The 24,378-nt window shown below is 39.7% G+C and overlaps 1 protein-coding gene across 1 annotated transcript in view; it reads right to left on the bottom strand.

The window, feature by feature from the left end:
• Positions 1–417: 417 nt before the first annotated feature.
• DNAJC1 (DnaJ heat shock protein family (Hsp40) member C1) overlaps positions 418–24,378 on the bottom strand; it is an 823,579-nt gene continuing 799,618 nt past the window's right edge. The window contains exon 12 of the mRNA XM_053713958.1: positions 418–654. Coding sequence (XP_053569933.1) covers positions 586–654 — 69 coding nt within the window. The 3' untranslated portion in view covers positions 418–585. The remainder of the gene's footprint in view (positions 655–24,378) is intronic.

The following is a 24,378-nucleotide window of genomic DNA, read 5'->3' as shown; positions in this document are numbered from 1 at the left end:
TCATTTGGAGAAGCCAATATGGGCTGACAAGGCTAGCTACAGTTATAATGTCAGTTTAGAGTGCACTGTTTTACTGTTCTTATCTGTTAAATCCAATTTGGGAAATATATACAGCATGGTTAACCATGAGATGTCTGCAGTGTGCTTTTCCAGTTCTGAGAATTCAAAAATTCTCAATTTTCAAATAGATTATGAAAGTGTACAGCAAAGTTATTTTACTATGTGTAACTAAGCACACATCATTACTCCAAATATACCTAAACATGAACAATGTATAACTCAGGTGTGTGTGTTACTTTACTTAATATACTACTGACTTTCAGTACAAGGTACCAACCATAACTTCTGTTGACCTTTTCAGTCTAAGAACTGGCAAAATAATATCAACACCTTCATACCAAAAACAGTGAAACAGTGTCTGGTATAAAAAAATAAGTTTTATTTTGTAAGCATGTGAAATGTTTCGGATCTTTTAATTATTTTATTTCTAAGGCACATGACATGTTCAAGAAAATACTGAGGTACAATTAGCATAGTACTGCTTATTCTTTAACATTCTCCATGCTTTAAAATAGATGCTAATCATCAGCTTTTTGCCTGCTTCTTCTTTTGTACCAGTTCCACTAGCAGCTTGTATCTGCAAACACAATCCTCCTGTAAGAAACAAACAGAGCAACATTAGCACAAGCACTGATCACAATATAACCGTTCTTTTTGTAGTGCAATTAAGTAATCTAGATGGAAATAACTCCATAAGGCTAAATAATTAGTTATCTTATATTAGTATATAGAATACATTTTTTGTTTTCAATGTTCATAGACCACAAAAATTAGCTAATTGGAAACGTTTAAAAAGGAGTATGGTGAAGAAACTACTAACAACATGCAATAGCAAGCTTGTTACAAAAAACAACTGAAGCCACCACCCAAATCATACATATATATTGACAAAGACCTTAAAATCTGCTTTTACATCTGTAGTGCTGATATAAACAATGATGGTTGCAACACAGTGTTTTAGGGGAAAAGTGAGCTGTTACCTGAAACACTGATTTTAGCCAATCAGTGCCGACTCCTAGGTAACTCCACGGGTGTGAGCACAATTTTATCTATATGGCACACATGAACTAACGCCCTCTAGTTGTAAAAAAATGTGGCAAAATGCATTCAGATAAAAGGCGGCTAGCTGGAGTGTTAAGTGTTTACAGATGGCTCCTTTACTTTGATTTTGTCACTTGAAACAGTTGCTTTTGCTTGTTGTATCCCTACCTATACTGACAATTTCAATATTTAAAGGGACAGCCTACTCCAAACTTTTTTATTGTTTAAAAAGACAGATAATCCTTTATTATTGTTATATTAATATACTTTTTACCTCTGGGATTACCTTGTATCTAAGTCTCTGCAGACAGCCCCCTTATCTTAGGGCTATTTATTATCTATTGTCTTTCATTTTAGCCAATTAGTGCAGTGTCCTGAACAACTCTGCAGGAGTGAGTACAATGTTATCTATATGTCACACATGAATTAGCAGTCTCCTGTTGTAAAAAGCTAATAAAAATGCATGTGATAAGAGGATGTCTGTAGTGGCGTAGAAACAGGCAGAAATTTAGAGGTTTAATATTATAAAGTATATTAATATAACACTGTTGGTTGTAACAATTTTGGTGTAGACTGTTCCTTTAAATAATGGTAATAGAAAAGCAAACAAAAAAAGTTTTAGAAAAAAATCCCCATAATATACGCTTACCTGATAAATTTATTTCCGGATATGGTGAGTCCACGGAATCATCAATTACTAGTGAGAATATCACTCCTGGCCAGCAGGAGGAGGCAAAGAGTACCACAGCAAAGCTGCTATATACAGTCGTATGCAAAAGTTTAGGCCCCCTTGACAATTTCCATGATTTTCATTTATAAATAATTGGGTGTTTGGATCAGCAACTTAATTTTGATCCATCGATTAACTGTAGGACACAGTAATATTTCAGTATTGAAATGCAGTTTATTGGATTAACAGAAAATGCGCAATATGCATCAAAACAAAATTAGACAGGTGCATAAATTTGGGCACCCCAACAGAAATATTGCATCAATATTTAGTAGAGCCTCCTTTAGCAGAAATAACAGCCTCTAGACGATTCCTATAGCCTGTAATGAGTGTCTGGATTCTGGATGAAGGTACTTTGGACCATTCCTCCTTGCAAAACATCTTCAGTTCAGTTAGGTTTGATTGTTGCCGGGCATGGACAGCTCGCTTCAAATCACCCAACAGATTTTCAATGATATTCAGGTCTGGGGACTGGGATGGCCATTCCACTTGTTCCTCTGCATAAATGCCAGATTAGATTTTGAGCAGTGTTTTGGGTCGTTGTCTTGTTGAAATATCCAGCTCTGGCATAATTTCAACGTTGTGACTAATTCCTCAACATTATTCTCAAGTGTCTGCTGATATTGAGTGGAATCCATGCGACCCTTAACTTTAACAAGATTCCCAGTACCGGCACTGGCCACACAGCCCCACAGCATGATGGAACATCCACTCAATTTTACTGTGGCTAGCAAGTGTTTGTCTTGGAAAGCTGTGTTCTTTTGTCGCCATGCATAACGCCCCTTGATATGACCAAATAACTCAATCTTTGTTTCATCAATCCACAGCACCTTCTTCCAAAATGAAGCTGGCTTGTCCAAATGTGTGTTTGCATACCTCAAGCGAATCTGTTTGTGGAGTGTGTGCAGAAAAGGCTTCTTCTGCATCACTCTCCCATACGCTGAATTGTTGAACGATGCACAGTGACAACATCTGCAGCAAGATGATGTAGGTCTTTGGAGGTGGTCTGTGGGCTGTTTTTGACCATTCTCACCATCTTTTGCCTTTGCCTCTCCCATATTTTGCTTCTGGCCTTAACTAGAACTGTGCCTGTGGTCTTCCATTTCCTCACTATGTTCCTTACAGTGGACACTGACAGCTTAAATCTCTGCAATAATAAATTAAAGGTGGTAAAAGATCTATTTCAGTATGGTACAATCTGTTAATGTCTAAATCGGTGGGGGGGAGGGGTGAGAGAAGTGAGAGAGTTTTCTTTTTTTTTTTCTTTTTCTCTCAATAGATAAGACAGTAATGAAAATAATTAATGTCATGTATACCATTTAGTGATATATATAGGCTATAGATGTTTTCGTCGGATCAGATTTTGATTGTAAGGTAATATCGGTTTAGCTGATAATACTTAGAAGTATGACAAAATATTAGAGGTATAATATGTATGTGTTTTTTTTATGTATAATTGACTCATGGAGGGCTGCGTCCCCGGACATAAGATGGGCTATTTTTTTTTTCTCTTTTTTCTCTATGTTGATACAGTATATATGTGATTGTTGATTTTGTAATAATGTGTATGCAATAAAAACTTTAAAAAAATAAATAAAGAAATCTCTGCAATAGCTTTTTGTAGCCTTCCTCTAAACCATAATGTTGAACAATCTTTGTTTTCAGGTCATTTGAGAGTTGTTTTGAGGCCCCCATGTTGCCACTCTTTAGAGGAGAGTCAAACAGAAAAACAACTTGCAATTGGCAACCTTAAATACCTTTTCTCATGATTGGATGCACCTGTCTATAAAGTTCAAGGCTTAATGGGCTCACCAAACCAACTGTGTGTTCCTATTAATCAGTGCTAGGTAGTTACAGGTATTCAAATCAACAAAATGACAAGGGTGCCCAAATTTATGCACCTGTCTAATTTTGTTTTGATGCATATTGCACATTTTCTGTTAATCCAATAAACCTCATTTCACTATTTAAATATTACTATGTCCTACAGTTTATTTGATAGATCAAAATGAAATTGCTGATCCAAACACCCAATTATTTATAAATGAAAATCATGGAAATTGTCAGTGGTACCTAAACTTTTGCATACGACTGTATGTCACTTCCCTTACCCAAAAAATATAACACAAAGGTGTAGAGGTGCCTGAGGTTTTAGTTAAAAATACCTGTCTTAAAATGAAGGGTGGGGGCTGTGGACTCATATCCGCAAATAAATAAATTTATCAGGTAAGTATAAATTATGTTTTCTTTGCTAAGATATGGTGAGTCCACGGAATCATCAATTACTAGTGGGAACCAATACCCAAGCTAGAGGACACAGATGATTAGAGAGACAAGACAGGTAACCTAAACAGAAGGCACCACTGCTTGAAGAACCTATATCCCAAAAGAAGCCTCAACCGAGACAAAGTATCAAATTTGGAAAAGATGCAAAGAAAAAAACTAAGTTGCAGACTTACAAATCTGTGCCAAAGAAGCTTCATTTTGAAAGCCTAAAAAGAAGAGACAGCCCTCGAATAATGACCATAACTCTCTCAGGAAACTGCAACCCCTGCAGTTCTGAAAAGCAAACAAAATAAAACTTCTCAACCAAAAAAAAGAGAAGTAGCAGTAGATATCTAATACAGCAACCTGCACAACATCCAAACTCTGCACACACGTACCTCAAAAGAAAAGAATGAGGACAGAGAGAGGGAACATAGATTCCCAAACAATATATCCACTTAGGATAAAAAAATGTCCAAAAGAAAATAAAGCGAATCATACTGAAAAGCCAAGAGTACTTAAACTCTCCGAACAGAAGATACAACAAAAGAAAAAACATTACAAGATACAATTTTAAAATCTATGGAATGCTACAGCTCAAACTGAGCCTGCTGCAAAACCTTAAAACCAAGGTTAAAAACTCCAGGAGGAGCAACAGACAAACACAGGCCTGATACTAAACCAAAATCTGACAAAAAGATTACACGTCTGGCACAACCGCCAGACACCTGTATAAAAAAACGATAACGCAGAAATCTGACCCTTCAGAGAACTGACTGACAAAACATCTTCCAGAACGTCCCAGAGAGGGGGGGCTAAAACCTAGTAATCCCGAACCTACTTTCAAGAGTAGTCCATAGACTCACACCAATCAGTAAATTTACGTCATACCTTATGGTAAAATTTACCAGTAACAGGGTTGCAAGCCTAAATCATCATCTCAATGAGGAAATTATTTATATATACACACACACACACATAGATATATGTGTATATATATTTTTTCCTGTATTTTAGACAGAACTAAGCATTCAATCTCCAAGCTGAAAGCTTCAGAGAAAACAAAAGTAGGATGAAAGAAAGGACCCTAAATCAGAAGGACGTTCCTCAGGAATAATCACCAAGGTGGAAGAAATACATCTCCGCTAGGTCTGAAAACCTGATCCTGGAAGACTATGCAGGAACCATTAAAATCCCAAGGAACCGCCAGGGTATTTAGCAGAGCAGCCTGACCCTAAACACAACTTGGAAACTTGGCGTACTTCCATTGCCAACTCCAGCACCCCCCCATGTGAGGGTTAACCTAGAGAACCCTCCAGGAGACCACTCCCCGGAATGAAAAATCTGACTGGTCAAGAAGTCTGCTCCCGGTAGACACTCTTGAAAAGAGAATAGAAAACAAACTAGAATGTGGGCGTCCGCCCACCGAACAATCCACGCCAGTTATGGCAAAGGAACTCCAGGTTCCTCCCAGGTAGTTAATGTAAACCACTGAGATGAAATTATGCAACTAGAACCTGAAAACTGGAAAAACTGAGGCCAAGCTATCAGAGCATTTCAGATCGCTCTCTACTCCAAAAAGGTTATGGGGAGAGAAGGCTCCTCCCAAGTACATAGTCACCAACCCAACAGGCTAGTGACCATAACTAACACATAGGAAAGTCTCCGGAAACATGTGCCCCGAGACAGAATGTACTTGAGAAAGCCAAAAAATTCTGGAGAATGCAGGTAAAGATCCCGCTACCTCTTGCAAGCAAAGCGAGTACTCCACAAAAAACTCCCTTCTCTGATCCACAGGGAAGGATCTCATGTCGACAGATCAAGATCTATCCTCCAAGACAAAACCACAAGATCCTCTGTCCACAATCTGAACATGCATAACCGCAGACTATCAGATGGATCGAGCAAAGGGATGATGTGCAATGAAGCAACCATCAGACCATTACCTCCATACATAGAGCCACTGAAGGACTAAACAGAAGAGTGCCGAAAGAAGCAAGAGGAAAAAATCCTCTATTTCCTGACCTCTGGGAAAAATAATTTCAGTGACAGGGAAACTAATCTGGTCCTAAGAAACTACCTCTGTAGCTAGACCAAGGGAACTCATTGTCAGATACACTTCCATTCGAGGAAAGAAGAGACAACAAGATCTCAGTATTAGAGTAAGCATCTTGAAAAGTTGATGCCTGAACCATTATGATGTCCAGGAATGGCACCACAGCAATTCCCTGAAACCAGATCACTGCCAATACAGCCCCTTCTGAGAACCATGGTAAGGCCAAAGGAAAGAGCCACAAACTGAAAGAGTTTGACAGAAAGGCAAACCTCCGGAACTTGAAATTACGCGTCCTTCAGGACTAAGGTCACTATGAACTGAACCTCCTAGTTCACTGGTTTCCATTTGAAGAACCGCACCCTGAGACAACCTTGAGACACTTTAGGACAACTATAGGGCGAAATGTCCTCATTTTCGGGAACCTCAAACAGAAATGATAAAATCCTAGACCCTGTTCTCTTACAGGAACTGGAACTATCACCCACAGTGAAGAGAAATCCTAAATGCACCGCAAAAACACCTCACAGTTATCTAACCCATAGATATAATTGAGAGGAGAAACCTGCCTCAGGCAGGGAAGGAATGACTACTAAGTAGTAACTCTGAAGCACAATGTCCACAGACTATCTGGAACATCTCGTATCCATGTCTGAAAACAAACAGAGAGAATCAACCCCCCACTTGGACCAATTTCCGGAATGGGGGCAAAATCCTTAATATCAGAACTAATCCTATCAGATCAGGACCAAAAACAAGGTCATACCCCTTGTATGGATGCACCAGAAACTTGGACTCAGAGGAAAACCCACTGTCCATAAAGCCCCACGGACTAGAACAGCGAAGTCAGATATCATGTGGCTTGTAGCATCAGAAATAAAGAATTGGCTAGCTTAAGAGCCTAAATTCTGTACTGGAGCTGCTCCAAAGGAGTCTCTACCTAATAGGATTTAGAAAAGGCATTGCACCAATAAGATGCCGCACTTGACACAGTTGCAATACAAACTTCCATGTAAGTCACCAGCTTAGTCCATAGATCCTGAAAATAGCAGCTATCCTCTCTAGGAATCGTAGTTCTTTTAGCCAGAATAGAAATGCCCTACTACATAAGGCACCGTGCGCCCTGATATTTAACAGGAAACATTTTTTTTTTAAAAAAAACAGGAGACGTGGAAAAAAGAAATTCCTGACTTCTCCCATTCCTGTGAAAAACCTCCAATAAGGAATCCTAGTATTTATAAAATTTACTAGACTCCTAGGGTTGACAATGACATACGTATCGGAGTCGGCCCAAATTAGCCAAAACCACCTTACCATACACAAAGGTGTACATGCTTAAATCTGAAGGATACTCCTCAGCATCAGATGAAGAAATTATACTGTCCGATTGTGATATATCACCCTCAGAAGCTCCTAGCGACTGCACCGCATCAGACTTATGAGGGATAGCAACATATTTAACAGAAACCTTACTATCTGAATATATAAATGTCCTCTTGCACTTTCCCTGAAAGAAAAGAAAGGCAGATAACACCGCAGATATTGAGAGAATACCTGAGCTGCAAAATCTGCAGGCAAAAACACTCCTCCAGGAGATTGAGAGGAATCGCAGGGCACTGCATGTGACCCCATGAAGGCTTGGAACGTTTAAAGGGCCACTGTAAGTAAATATTTTCTATGCCTGTTACTAACTAACTACCCCAAATACACTTTTAATCAATAGCATTTCATTAACATATCTCTACCATATATCATAAATCTTGTCTGCAAATTTAATTGTTTTCCAAACCCACTCCGTGGGTATCCTTTGCTCTGTACCAATCCGTTTACAATACCTAGGTTTCAAAATGGCGCTTTAAACACAAAGTTATTGGTTTAAGTATTTTGAACATGCAGTGCTGAAAATAGTGGGCAGGATAACGTGACATCATCGGCGAATAAAAGATATAACTTTTAGAACGTTATGAAACTTCGTTTTGGAGAAAATATAGGTCAGTAGGTTTTAATTAATGTTTATTAACTTTAATATGTTAGTTATTTAGCTTAAAAATTATAACAGAAAGTAATCCTTTAAGGAGCGAACTGTGGCATTGCCTAAACAGCATCTACCTGGGAGACATTGGGCTCAGAAGTAATGCTGTAACTCTACGCAAGAGAGAAGCGAAGACAGTTAAAACAAGCATAGCATATTATCAACCCTAACAAAAAAACATAATTTATGTAAGAACTTACCTGATAAATTCATTTCTTTCATATTAGCAAGAGTCCATGAGCTAGTGACGTATGGGATATACATTCCTACCAGGAGGGGCAAAGTTTCCCAAACCTCAAAATGCCTATAAATACACCCCTCACCACACCCACAATTCAGTTTAACGAATAGCCAAGAAGCGGGGTCATAAGAAAGGAGCGAAAGCATAAAAAATAAGGAATTGGAATAATTGTGCTTTATACAAAAAAATTATAACCACCACAAAAAGGGTGGGCCTCATGGACTCTTGCTAATATGAAAGAAATAAATTTATCAGGTAAGTTCTTACATAAATTATGTTTTACTTTCATGTAATTAGTAAGAGTCCATGAGCTAGTGATGTATGGGATAGCAGATACCCAAGATGTGGAACTTCCACGCAAGAGTCACTAGAGAGGGAGGGATAAAATAAAGACAGCCAATTCCGCTGAAAAAATAATCCACAACCCAAATAAAAATTTTTTAAATAATAAGCAGAAGAATCAAACTGAAACAGCTGCCTGAAGTACTTTTCTACCAAAAACTGCTTCTGAAGAAGAGAAAACATCAAAATGGTAGAATTTAGTAAAAGTATGCAAAGAAGACCAAGTTGCTGCTTTGTAAATTTGATCAACAGAAGCTTCATTCCTAAAAGCCCAGGAAGTAGAAACTGACCTAGTAGAATGAGCCGTAATCCTTTGAGGCGGGGACTTGCCCGACTCTACATAAGCATGATGAATCAAAGACTTTAACCAAGATGCCAATGAAATGGCAGAAGCCTACTGACCTTTCCTGGAACCAGAAAAGATAACAAATAGACTAGAAGTCTTTCTGAAACCTTTAGTAGCTTCAACATAATATTTCAAAGCTCTCACTACATCCAAAGAATGTAAAGATCTCTCCAGAGAATTCTTAGGATTAGGACACAATGAAGGGACAACAATTTCTCTACTGTTGTTGTTAGAATTCACAACCTTAGGTAAAAATTTAAATGAAGTCCGCAACACCGCCTTATCCTGATGAAAAATCAGAAAAGGAGATTCACAAGAAAGAGCAGATAACTCAGAAACTCTTCTAGCAGAAGAGATGGCCAAAAGGAACAAAACTTTCCAAGAAAGTAATTTAATATCCAGAGAATGCATAGGTTCAAACGGAGGAGCCTGTAAAGCCCTCAGAACCAAATTAAGACTCCAAGGAGGAGAGATTGACTTAATGACAGGCTTGATACGAACCAAAGCCTGTACAAAACAATGAATATCAGGAAGATTAGCAATCTTTCTGTGAAAAAGAACAGAAAGAGCAGAGATTTGTCCTTTCAAGGAGCTTGCAGACAAACCCTTATCCAAACCATCCTGAAGAAACTGTAAAATTCTAGGAATTCTAAAAGAATGCCAAGAGAATTTATGAGAAGAACACCAAGAAATTTAAGTCTTCCAGACTCGGTAATAAATCTTCCTAGACACAGATTTACGAGCCTGTAACATAGTATTAATCACTGAGTCAGAGAAACCTCTATGACTAAGAATCAAGCGTTCAATCTCCATACCTTCAAATTTAATGATTTGAGATCCTGATGGAAAAATGGGCCTTGAGATAGAAGGTCTGGTCTTAACGGAAGTGTCCAAGGTTGGACTGGGTGAAGAGACCATTCGCTCGGATGTAACATCTGGCGACTGAGATAATCCGCTTCCCAATTGTCTACACCTGTGATGTGAACCGCAGAAATTAGACAGGAGCTGGATTCCGCCCATACAAGTATCCGAGATACTTCTTTCATAGCCTGAGGACTGTGAGTCCCACCTTGATGATTGACATACGCCACGGTTGTGACATTGTCTGTCTGAAAACAAATAAATGATTCTCTCTTCAGAAGAGGCCAGAACTGAAGAGCTCTGAAAATTGCACGGAGTTCCAAAATGTTGATTGGTAATCTCGCCTCCTGAGATTCCCAAACCCCCTGCACTGTCAGAGATCCCCATACAGCTCCCCAACCTGAAAGACTCGCATCTGTTGAGATCACAGTCCAGGTTGGACGAACAAAAGAGGCCCCTTGAATTAAACGATGGTGATTCAACCACCAAGTCAGAGAAGATCGAACACTGGGATTTAAGGCTATTAATTGTGATATCTTTGTATAATCCCTGCACCAATGGTTCAGCATACAAAGCTGGAGAGGTCTCATGTGAAAACGAGCAAAAGGGATCGCGTCCGATGCAGCAGTCATGAGACCTAGAATTTCCATGCACAAAGCTACCGAAGGGAACAATTGAGACTGAAGGTTTCGACAAGCTGAAACCAATTTCAGACGTCTCTTTTCTGTTAGAGACAAAGTCATGGACACTGAATCTATTTGGAAACCCAAAAAGGTTACCTTTGTCTGAGGAATCAAGGAACTCTTTGGTAAATTGATCCTCCAACCATGACTTTGAAGAAACAACACAAGTTGATTCGTATGAGATTCTGCAGAATGTAAAGACTGAGCAAGTACCAAGATATCGTCCAAATAAGGAAATACCGCAATACCCTGTTCTCTGATTACAGAAAGAAGGGCACCGAGAACCTTCGAAAAGATCCTTGGAGCTGTTGCTAGGCCAAACGGAAGAGCAACAAACTGGTAATGCTTGTCTAGAAAAGAGAATCTCAGGAACTGATAGTGATCTGGATGAATTGGAATATGAAGATATGCATCCTGTAAGTCTATTGTAGACATATAATGCCCTTGCTGAACAAAAGGCAGAATAGTCCTTATAGTCACCATTTTGAATGTTGGTATCCTTACATAACGATTCAATATTTTTAGATCTAGAACTGGTCTGAAGCAATTCTCCTTCTTTGGTACAATGAATAGATTTGAGTAAAACCCCAGACCCCGTTCCAGAACTGGAACTGGCACAATTACCCCAGCCGACTCTAGGTCTGAAACACATTTCAGAAACGCCTGAGCCTTCACTGGGTTTACTGGAATGCGTGAGAGAAAAAATCTTCTCACAGGTGGCCTTACCTTGAAACCTATTCTGTACCCTTGTGAAACAATATTCTGAATCCAAAGACTGTGAATCAAATTGATCCAAACATCTTTGAAAAATCGTAACCTGCCCCCTACCAGCTGTGCTGGAATGAGGGCCGCACCTTCATGCAGATTTGGGAGCTGGTTTTGACTTTCTAAAAGGCTTGGATTTATTCCAGACTGGAGAAGGTTTCCAAACGGAGAGCGTTCCTTTAGGGGAAGGGTCAGGCTTCTGTTCCTTATTCTGACGAAAGGAACGAAAATGATTAGCAAAACTCTAATCTATCAGATGGCACAGGGTACAATTTCTTAAACCTTGGAGAAGGAGTAAATGAAGTACCCAGACTAGTCCATTCCCTACAAATTACTTCTGAAATAGCATCAGGAACTGGATAAACTTCTGGAATAACTACATGAGGTTTAAAAACCGAATTTAAACGCTTAGTAGATTTAGTATCAAGAGGACTAGACTCCTCCATATCTAATGCAATCAACACTTCTTTAAGTAAAGAACGAATAAACTCGATCTTAAACAAATATGAAGATTTATCAGTGTCAATATCTGAGGCAGAATCTTCTGAACCAGATAGATCCTCATCAGAAACAGATAAGTCAGAATGATGGCGGTCACTTAAAAATTCATCTGAAATATGAGAAGTTTTAAAAGACCTTTTACGTTTACTGGAAGGAGGAATAAAAGACAGAGCCTTCCTAATAGAATTAGAAACAAATTCTTTTACATTAACAGGGACATCCTGAACATTAGATGTTGAAGGAAAAACAACAGGTAAAGGATTATTACTAATGGAGACATTATCTGCGTTAGAAAGTTTATCATGACAACTAACACAAACTACAGCCGGAGGAACAGTTACCAAAAGTTTACAACAAATGCACTTAGCTTTGGTAGAACCGACATCAGGCAGCGTCTTTCCAAAAGTAGATTCCTTAAATGACAGTTTCAGGAATGGGAAAAAATGCAAAATAAACAAGCCTCTAGCAACCAGAAGCAACAAAAAAGTGAGACTTAAATAATGTGAAAAAAAGTGGAACAAGTATGACGCCAACATTTTTGGCGCCAAGTATGACGCCCACATTTTTGGCGCCAAGTATGACGCCCACATTTTTGGCGCCAAGTATGACGCCAACATTTTTGGCGCCAAGTACGACGCCCACATTTTTGGTGCCAACACACATGCGCTAAAAAATGACGCAACCACGAACAAACTTCCGGCGTCAACTATGGCGCCGGAAATGACAAAATTTTGCGCCAGCAAAGTTTACGCCAAGAATGACGCAATCAATTGAAGCAGGGAAAAAAGTAAATTGAAAATTTTTAAGGTAAGAAAAAAATATTTATTCATATGCATTATCCCAAAATAATGAAACTGACAGTCTGAAAGAAGGAATACTGATTATCCTGAATCAAGGCAAATATAAGTTTAAAACATATATTTAGAACTTTACATATAAAGTGCCCAACCATAGCTTAGAGTGTCATAAATAAAATAAGACTTACTTACCCTAAGACACTCATCTACATATAGTAGATAGCCAAACCAGTACTGAAACGAGAATCAGTAGAGGTAATGGTATATAAGAGTATATCGTTGATCTTAAAAGGGAGGTAGGAGAAGAAATCTCTACGACCGATAACAGAGAACCTATGAAATAGATCCCCTAGAGGAAGACCATTGTATTCAAATAGGCAATACTCTCTTCACATCCCTCTGACATTCACTGCACTCTGAGAGGAAAACCGGGCTTCAGCCTGCTGCGAAGCGCATATCAACGTAGAATCTAGCAAAAACTTACTTCACCACCTCCATGGGAGGCAAAGTTTGTAAAACTGAATTAAGGGTATGGTGAGGGGTGTATTTATAGGCATTTTGAGGTTTGGGAAACTTTGCCCCTCCTGGTAGGAATGTATATCCCATATGTCACTAGCTCATGGACTCTTGCTAATTACATGAAAGAAAGGGAAATAAACCAGCAATACTCAAACACTGCTTGCACCTTCTGAAGGTAAGCCACCATGTAAAACACCAAAATAATTCTATTCTAAAGAATACAGGGAAAGAGAGGAAAATTTTAATTTTATGCTAAAAAAAAAAATATAATAAAACACTGTCACTTTAAGACAGAACAGCAGTCCGTGCAAGTCTAGCCATATACGGCTAAAACAACATAAAGGCTGCAAAATGAAAGTCTTTATTATCTGCCTAAAAACTTAATTCTTTGCACCAAACAGTATAAAAAATATTCACTATAAACTATTGTACAAGGGTGCATCTGGGATAGTATGTTTATATAAAAACTCCCAGAGACAGAGTGACTATCGAAGCTCCGATTACAGCTGGAGCAAAAACTGAGATTGTCTAATGAAAAGCGGTAGGTCACGTGATCGGACCCGGCGAGACCAAAATAGAGCTGCATCTATTCCTCAGAAGAGATACAAGGCGGGGACACACAGCAGTATAGGAATGAAGCGCTATAATATATATTCATTCAGAAAAAACAAACTAAATAAAGGCGCCCCACCAGGGAAACACATAAAAGGAAAAGCATGCACACAAGCAAACTTTTATGTTTCCTATCAGAAAAAACGGCTTTGCACTTTTAGAGGAGTATCTCTATCACTTTGCAATTACTCCTCATAAAATATGCGTTTCCCTTCAGAACCCCCCTCCCAAAAAAAAGTACACATAATCTTTCCTTAGACACTGTCCTGTCTGTGTCTCTAAAAGAAAACATGAGCCGTATAAAATTAAAAAGTTAACCTCTTCCCTCCCTGAAGGGGGTTAACTCTGTCTCCAGCCACATGCAAATTAGTGCCTGCCTAATGCCTTACAATAAATCCTCAACTAAGTCCAACTAACAATTGCAGAGAGCCCTTGTTTTATATGAATCTGAAGTGCCAGCCTCCCAGCCCTAGAAGACATTAGGCACTTACCTGCATCTAGCCGTCCGGCATGTAGACAGCTTACCGGTGTGAGAGGATGCCACTCCTCACAGAGACCTGTAGAAAAAGAAAGACAGAGTAAACTTACTCAGGCTTTCTACGCCACAGCAGCAAATTATTAGAAAAAGGCAGCGATAATCCACATCACAAATTCCTAACTGCTTTAAAGCCACCACTGCCCTACTGAAGAGACTAACGTGGAGTACGGCTGCACCCAGTCTTGAGAGGAAGTTCAGAGTAAATCTACTCTGGCATTCAAAATAATGCAATCTTAATTGAAGTTCAATTTTCTTCAGACACCAAAAACTTCACCTCCTTCATGAACAGAGGCAAAGAGAATGACTGGGGGTTATAGGTAAGGGAAGTTACATATATAGCAGCTTTGCTGTGGTGCTCTTTGCCTCCTCCTGCTGGCCAGGAGTGATATTCCCACAAGTAATTGATGATTCCGTGGACTCACCATATCTTTGAAAAGAAATAATGCTTACCTGATAAATTAATTTATTTCACGACAGTGAGAGTCCACGAGCCATCACGCGTGGGAATATTACCCTCCTGACCACTAGGAGGAGGCAAAAAATACCCCAATAAACCAGAGCTTTAAATGCCTCCCACTTACCGTGATTCTCAGTAATACATACAGGGAGTGCAGAATTATTAGGCAAGTTGTATTTTTGAGGATTAATTTTATTATTGAACAACAACCATGTTCTCAATGAACCCAAAAAACTCATTAATATCAAAGCTGAATATTTTTGGAAGTAGTTTTTAGTTTGTTTTTAGTTTTAGCTATTTTAGGGGGATATCTGTGTGTGCAGGTGACTATTACTGTGCATAATTATTAGGCAACTTAACAAAAAACAAATATATACCAATTTCAATTATTTATTTTTACCAGCGAAACCAATATAACATCTCAACATTCACAAATATACATTTCTGACATTCAAAAACAAAAGAAAAACGAATCAGTGACCAATATAGCCACCTTTCTTTGCAAGGACACTCAAAAGCCTGCCATCCATGGATTCTGTCAGTGTTTTGATCTGTTCACCATCAACATTGCGTGCAGCAGCAACCACAGCCTCCCAGACACTGTTCAGAGAGGTGTACTGTTTTCCCTCCTTGTAAATCTCACATTTGATGATGGACCACAGGTTCTCAATGGGGTTCAGATCAGGTGAACAAGGAGGCCATGTCATTAGATTTTCTTCTTTTATACCCTTTCTTGCCAGCCACGCTGTGGAGTACTTGGACGCGTGTGATGGAGCATTGTCCTGCATGAAAATCATGTTTTTCTTGAAGGATGCAGACTTCTTCCTGTACCACTGCTTGAAGAAGGTGTCTTCCAGAAACTGGCAGTAGGACTGGGAGTTGAGCTTGACTCCATCCTCAACCCGAAAAGGCCCCACAAGCTCATCTTTGATGATACCAGCCCAAACCAGTACTCCACCTCCACCTTGCTGGCGTCTGAGTCGGACTGGAGCTCTCTGCCCTTTACCAATCCAGCCACGGGCCCATCCATCTGGCCCATCAAGACTCACTCTCATTTCATCAGTCCATAAAACCTTAGAAAAATCAGTCTTGAGATATTTCTTGGCCCAGTCTTGACGTTTCAGCTTGTGTGTCTTGTTCAGTGGTGGTTGTCTTTCAGCCTTTCTTACCTTGGCCATGTCTCTGAGTATTGCACACCTTGTGCTTTTGGGTACTCCAGTGATGTTGCAGCTCTGAAATATGGCCAAACTGGTGGCAAGTGGCATTTTGGCAGCTGCACGCTTGACTTTTCTCAGTTCATGGGCAGTTATTTTGCGCCTTGGTTTTTCCACACGCTTCTTGCGACCCTGTTGACTATTTTGAATGAAACGCTTGATTGTTCGATGATCACGCTTCAGAAGCTTTGCAATTTTAAGAGTGCTGCATCCCTCTGCAAGATATCTCACTATTTTTGACTTTTCTGAGCCTGTCAAGTCCTTCTTTTGAACCATTTTGCCAAAGGAAAGGAAGTTGCCTAATAATTATGCACACCTGATATAGGGTGTTGATGTCATTAGACCACACCCCTTCTCATTACAGAGATGCACATCACCTAATATGCTTAATTGGTAGTAGGCTTTCGAGCCTATACAGCTTGGAGTAAGACAACATGCATAAAGAGGATGATGTGGTCAAAATACTCATTTGCCTAATAATTCTGCACTCCCTGTATAGCCAAAGTAGATGAGGAAAAAGTAGGCCAAAGAAGTGCAAAACAAGTACAGCTGCAATCCGTTACTTCTGAGAATTATCTTTCCTGACCACTAGGAGGAACAACAGATTCCCAAACTCCAAAAGCCCTATAAACCATCTCACCTCTACAGTAACTAGTCTGACATATAGACAAGCATAAAGAGGTAGAAAAATGAAATGGAGCATACAAGGGGCAGGAAAAAAAAAAAAAAAAGGAGGTTCAAAAAATACAAACTACCACCAGAAAAAAATTACAGGGTGGGGTCTTGTGGACTCTCACCTCCATGACAGAAATGAATTTATTATGAATTTATATTTTAAGCATAATTGATATTTTCTTTCATACAGGTGGTCCACAATCCATTACTCCTGGGAAAAAAATACCCAAGCAGTGAAGTCCACGAGTAATGAGGGTGGCACCAGCATGATATTTTTATATCTATATATTTCTTTTAAAAAAAATATTTTTTTCATAATATTAAAAAAACATAATTTATGTAAGAACTTACCTGATAAATTCATTTCTTTCATATTAGCAAGAGTCCATGAGCTAGTGACGTATGGGATATACATTCCTACCAGGAGGGGCAAAGTTTCCCAAACCTCAAAATGCCTATAAATACACCCCTCACCACACCCACAATTCAGTTTAACGAATAGCCAAGAAGTGGGGTGATAAGAAAAAGTGCGAAAGCATTAAAAATAAGGAATTGGAATAGTTTTATACAAAAAAATCATAATCACCACAAAAAGGGTGGGTCTCATGGACTCTTGCTAATATGAAAGAAATGAATTTATCAGATAAGTTCTTACATAAATTATGTTATCTTTCATGTAATTAGCAAGAGTCCATGAGCTAGTGACGTATGGGATAATAAATACCCAAGATGTGGAACTTCCATGCAAGAGTCACTAGAGAGGGAGGGATAAAATAAAGACAGCCAATTCCGCTGAAAAATAATCCACACCCCAAAACAAAGTTTAAATCTTATAATGAAAAAAACTGAAATTATAAGCAGAAGAATCAAACTGAAACAGCTGCCTGAAGTACTTTTCTACCAAAAACTGCTTCAGAAGAAGAAAACACATCAAAATGGTAGAATTTAGTAAAAGTATGCAAAGAAGACCAAGTTGCTGCTTTGCAAATCTGATCAACCGAAGCTTCATTCCTAAACGCCCAGGAAGTAGAAACTGACCTAGTAGAAAGAGCTGTAATCCTTTGAGGCGGAGTTCTACCCGACTCAACATAAGCATGATGAATCAAAGACTTTAACCAAGAATCCAAAGAAATGGCAGAGGCCTTCTGACCTTTCCTAGAACCAGAAAAGATAACAAGTAGACTAGAAGTCTTTCGGAAATCTTTAGTAGCTTCAACATAATATTTCAAAGCTCTTACCACATCCAAAGAATGTAACGATCTTTCCTTAGAATTCTTAGGATTAGGACACAATGAAGGAACCACAATTTCTCTACTAATGTTGTTAGAATTCACAACCTTAGGTAAAAATTTTAATGAAGTCCGCAACACTGCCTTATCCTGATGAAAAATCAGAAAAGGAGATTCACAAGAAAGAGCAGATAACTCAAAAAGTATTCTAGCAGAAGAGATGGCCAAAAGAAACAAAACTTTCCAAGAAAGTAATTTAATATCCAGAGAATGCATAGGTTCAAAAGGAGGAGCTTGTAGAGCTCCCAGAACCAAATTTAAACTCCAAGGAAGAGAAATTGACTTAATGACAGGTTTGATACGAACCAAAGCCTGTACAAAACAATGAATATCAGGAAGATTAGCAATCTTTCTGTGAAACAGCACAGAAAGAGCAGAAATTTGTCCTTTCAAGGAACTTGCAGACAAACCTTTATTCAGACCATCCTGAAGAAACTGTAAAATTCTAGGAATTCTAAAAGAATGCCAGGAAAATTGATGAGAAGAACACCAAGAAATGTAAGTCTTCCAGACTCGATAATATATCTTCCTAGACACAGATTTACGAGCCTGTAACATAGTATTAATTACGGAGTCAGAGAAACCTCTATGACTGAGAATCAAGCGTTCAATCTCCATACCTTCAAATTTAATGATTTGAGATCCTGATGGAAAAATGGGCCTTGAGATAGAAGGTCTGGTCTTAACGGAAGAGTCCAAGGTTGGCAAGAAGCCATCCGAACAAGATCCGCATACCAAAACCTGTGAGGCCATGCTGGAGCCACCAGCAGTACAAACGAACGCTCCTTTAGAATCTTGGAAATCCCTCTTGGAAGAAGAACTAGAGGTGGAAAGATATAGGCAGGATGATACTTCCAAGGAAGCGACAATGCATCCACTGCCTCCGCCTGAGGATCCCTGGATCTGGACAGATACCTGGGAAGTTTCTTGTTTAGATGAGAAGCCATCAGATCTATTTCTGGAAGACCCCAGATTTGAACAATCTGAAGAAATACCTCTGGGTGAAGAGACCATTCGCCCGGATGTAACGTCTGGCGACTGAGATAATCCGCTTCCCAATTGTCTATACCTGGGATGTGAACCGCAGAAATTAGACAGGAGCTGGATTCCGCCCATACAAGTATCCGAGATACTTCTTTCATAGCCAGAGGACTGTGAGTCCCCCCTTGATGATTGACATATGCCACGGTTGTGACATTGTCCGTCTGAAAACAAATGAACGATTCTCTCTTCAGAAGAGGCCACGACTGAAGAGCTCTGAAAATCGCACGGAGTTCCAAAATGTTGATTGGTAATCTCGCCTCCTGAGATTCCCAAACCCCCTGCGCTGTCAGAGACCCCCATACAGCTCCCCAACCTGTCAGACTCGCATCTGTTGAGATCACAGTCCAGGTTGGAAGAACAAAAGAAGCCCCTTGAACTAAACGATGGTGATCTGTCCACCACGTCAGAGAGTGTCGTACAATCGGATTTAAAGATATTAACTGTGATATCTTTGTATAATCCCTGCACCACTGGTTCAGCATACAGAGCTGAAGAGGTCGCATGTGAAAACGAGCAAAGGGGATCGCGTCCGATGCAGCAGTCATAAGACCTAGAATTTCCATGCATAAGGCTACCGAAGGGAATGATTGAAACTGAAGGTTTCGACAAGCTGAAATTAATTTCAGACGTCTCTTGTCCGTCAGAGACAAAGTCATGGACACTGAATCTATTTGGAAACCTAAAAAGGTTACCCTTGTCTGAGGAATCAATGAACTCCAACTATGTTCTTGAAGAAAACGACACAAGTCGATTCGTATGAGATTCTGCTAAATGTGAAGACTGAGCAAGTACCAAGATATCGTCCAAATAAGGAAATACCACAATACCCTGTTCTCTGATTACAGATAGAAGGGCACCGAGAACCTTTGAAAAAATCCTTGGAGCCGTTGCTAGGCCGAACGGCAGAACCACAAATTGGTAATGCTTGTCTAGAAAAGAGAATCTCAGAAACTGAAAGTGATCTGGATGAATCGGAATATGCAGATATGCATCCTGCAAATCTATTGTGGACATATAATGCCCTTGCTGAACAAAAGGCAGAATAGTCCTTATAGTTACCATTTTGAATGTTGGTATCCTTACATAACGATTCAATATTTTTAAATCCAGAACTGGTCTGAAGGAATTCTCCTTCTTTGGTACAATGAATAGATTTGAGTAAAACCCCAGACCCTGTTCCAGAACTGGAACAGGGACAATTACTCCAGCCAACTCTAGGTCTGAAACACATTTCAGAAACGCCTGAGCCTTCACTGGATTTATTGGAATGCGAGAAAGAAAAAATCTTCTTGCAGGTGGCCTTACCTTGAAACCTATTCTGTACCCTTGTGAAACAATGTTCTGAATCCAAAGACTGTGAATCGAATTGATCCAAATTTCTTTGAAAAATCGTAATCTGCCCCCTACCAGCTGCGCTGGAATGAGGGCCGCACCTTCATGTGGACTTGGGAGCTGGCTTTGGCTTTCTAAAAGGCTTGGATTTATTCCAGACTGGAGACGGTTTCCAAACAGAAACCGTTCCTTTAGGGGAAGGATCAGGCTTTTGTTCCTTATTCTGACGAAAGGAACGAAAACGATTAGCAGCCCTATATTTACCTTTAGATTTTTTATCCTGAGGTAAAAAAGTTCCTTTCCCCCCAGTAACAGTTGAAATAATAGAATCCAACTGGGAACCAAACAATTTATTACCTTGGAAAGAAAGGGAAAGCAAAGTTGACTTAGAAGACATATCAGCATTCCAAGTTTTAAGCCATAAAGCTCTTCTAGCTAGAATAGATAAAGACATATACCTGACATCAACTCTAATGATATCAAAGATGGCATCACAAATAAAGTTATTAGCATGTTGAAGAAGTTTAACAATGCTATGAGTATTATGATCTGACACTTGTTGTGCCAAAGCCTCCAACCAAAAAGTGGAAGCTGCAGCAACATCAGCCAAAGAAATAGCAGGCCTAAGAAGATTACCTGAACATAAATAAGCTTTCCTTAGAAAGGATTCAATCTTCCTATCTAAAGGATCCTTAAAGGAAGTACTATCTGCCGTAGGAATAGTAGTACGCTTAGCAAGAGTAGAGATAGCCCCATCAACTTTAGGGATTTTGTCCCAAAACTCTAATCTGTCAGATGGCACAGTATACAATTTCTTATTAGAAGGAGTAAAAGAATTACCCAGATTATTCCATTCCCTAGAAATTACTTCAGAAATAGCATCAGGGACAGGAAAAACTTCTGGAATAACTATAGGAGGTTTAAAAACCGAATTTAAACGCTTAGTAGATTTAATATCAAGAGGACTAGAATCCTCCATTTCTAATGCGATTAAAACTTCTTTAAGTAAAGAACGAATAAATTCCATTTTAAATAAATATGAAGATTTATCAGCGTCAATATCTGAGACTGAATCCTCTGAACCAGAAAAATCCTCATCAGAAACAGACAAATCAGAATGATGATGTTCATTTAAAAATTCATCTGAGAAATGAGAAGTTTTAAAAGACCTTTTACGCTTACTGGAAGGAGGAATAACAGACATAGCCTTCCTAATAGATTTAGAAACAAAATCTCTTATATTAACAGGAACATCCTGAGTATTAGATGTTGATGGAACAGCAACAGGTAATGGAATATTACTAATGGAAATTTTATCTGCATTAGCAAGTTTATCATGACATTCATCACAAACTACAGCCGGAGGAACAGTTACCACAAGTTTACAACAAATGCACTTAACTTTGGTAGAACCAGCATCAGGCAGTGTTTTTCCAGAAGTAGCTTCTGATCCAGGGTCAATCTGAGACATCTTGCAATATGTAAGAGAAAAAACAACATATAAAGCAAAATCTATCAAATTCCTTAAATGACAGTTTCAGGAATGGGAAAAAATGCCAATGAACAAGCCTCTAGTAACCAGAAGCAAAAACATAATTTATGCTTACCTGATAAATTCCTTTCTTCTGTTGTGTGATCAGTCCACGGGTCATCATTACTTCTGGGATATAACTCCTCCCCAACAGGAAATGCAAGAGGATTCACCCAGCAGAGCTGCATATAGCTCCTCCCCTCTACGTCAGTCCCAGTCATTCGACCAAGAATCAACGAGAAAGGAGTAACCAAGGGTGAAGTGGTGACTGGAGTATAATTTTAAAAAATATTTACCTGCCTTAAAACAGGGCGGGCCGTGGACTGATCACACAACAGAAGAAAGGAATTTATCAGGTAAGCATAAATTATGTTTTCTTCTGTTATGTGTGATCAGTCCACGGGTCATCATTACTTCTGGGATACCAATACCAAAGCAAAAGTACACGGATGACGGGAGGGATAGGCAGGCTCATTATACAGAAGGAACCACTGCCTGAAGAACCTTTCTCCCAAAAATAGCCTCCGAAGAAGCAAAAGTGTCAAATTTGTAAAATTTGGAAAAAGTATGAAGCGAAGACCAAGTTGCAGCCTTGCAAATCTGTTCAACAGAGGCCTCATTCTTAAAGGCCCAAGTGGAAGCCACAGCTCTAGTGGAGTGGGCTGTAATTCTTTCAGGAGGCTGCTGTCCAGCAGTCTCATAGGCTAAACGTATTATGCTACGAAGCCAAAAAGAGAGAGAGGTAGCAGAAGCTTTTTGACCTCTCCTCTGTCCAGAATAAACGACAAACAGGGAAGAAGTTTGGCGAAAATCTTTAGTTGCCTGCAAGTAGAACTTGAGGGCACGAACTACATCCAGATTGTGTAGAAGACGTTCCTTCTTTGAAGAAGGATTTGGACACAAGGATGGAACAACAATCTCTTGATTGATATTCCTGTTAGTGACTACCTTAGGTAAGAACCCAGGTTTAGTACGCAGAACTACCTTGTCTGAGTGAAAAATCAGATAAGGAGAATCACAATGTAAGGCTGATAACTCAGAGACTCTTCGAGCCGAGGAAATAGCCATTAAAAACAGAACTTTCCAAGATAACAATTTTATATCAATGGAATGAAGGGGTTCAAACGGAACACCTTGTAAAACGTTAAGAACTAAGTTTAAACTCCATGGCGGAGCAACAGCTTTAAACACAGGCTTGATCCTAGCTAAAGCCTGACAAAAGGCCTGGACGTCTGGATTTTCTGACAGACGCCTGTGTAACAAGATGGACAGAGCTGAAATCTGTCCCTTTAATGAACTAGCTGATAAACCCTTTTCTAAACCTTCTTGTAGAAAAGACAATATCCTAGCGATCCTAACCTTACTCCAGGAGTAACCTTTGGATTCGCACCAGTATAGGTATTTACGCCATATTTTATGGTAAATCCTTCTGGTAACAGGCTTCCTAGCCTGTATCAGGGTATCAATAACCGACTCAGAAAAACCACGTTTTGATAAAATCAAGCGTTCAATTTCCAAGCAGTCAGCTTCAGAGAAGTTAGATTTTGATGTTTGAATGGACCCTGTATCAGAAGGTCCTGTCTTAGAGGTAGAGACCAAGGCGGACAGGATGACATGTCCACTAGATCTGCATACCAAGTCCTGCGTGGCCATGCAGGCGCTATTAGAATCACTGATGCTCTCTCCTGTTTGATTTTGGCAATCAATCGAGGAAGCAGCGGGAAGGGTGGAAACACATAAGCCATCCCGAAGTTCCAAGGTGCTGTCAAAGCATCTATCAGAACCGCTCCCGGATCCCTGGATCTGGACCCGTAGTGAGGAAGTTTGGCGTTCTGGCGAGACGCCATGAGATCTATCTCTGGTTTGCCCCAACGTCGAAGTATTTGGGCAAAGACCTCCGGATGAAGTTCCCACTCCCCCGGATGAAAAGTCTGGCGACTCAAGAAATCCGCCTCCCAGTTCTCCACTCCCGGGATGTGGATTGCTGACAGGTGGCAAGAGTGAGACTCTGCCCAGCGAATTATCTTTGATACTTCCATCATTGCTAGGGAGCTTCTTGTCCCTCCCTGATGGTTGATGTAAGCTACAGTCGTGATGTTGTCCGACTGAAACCTGATGAACCCCCGAGTTGTTAATTGGGGCCAAGCCAGAAGGGCATTGAGAACTGCTCTCAATTCCAGAATGTTTATTGGAAGGAGACTCTCCTCCTGATTCCATAGTCCCTGAGCCTTCAGAGAATTCCAGACAGCGCCCCAACCTAGTAGGCTGGCGTCTGTTGTTACAATTGTCCAGTCTGGCCTGCTGAATGGCATCCCCCTGGACAGGTGTGGCCGATAAAGCCACCATAGAAGAGAATTTCTGGTCTCTTGATTCAGATTCAGAGTAGGGGACAAATCTGAGTAATCCCCATTCCACTGACTTAGCATGCACAATTGCAGCGGTCTGAGGTG

This window comes from Bombina bombina, chromosome 5 (genome assembly GCF_027579735.1).
Source record: "Bombina bombina isolate aBomBom1 chromosome 5, aBomBom1.pri, whole genome shotgun sequence".
NCBI lineage: Eukaryota > Metazoa > Chordata > Amphibia > Anura > Bombinatoridae > Bombina > Bombina bombina.
The sequence above is the reverse complement of the archived record's forward strand: the minus strand, read 5'-3'. Positions and strand labels throughout refer to the sequence as shown.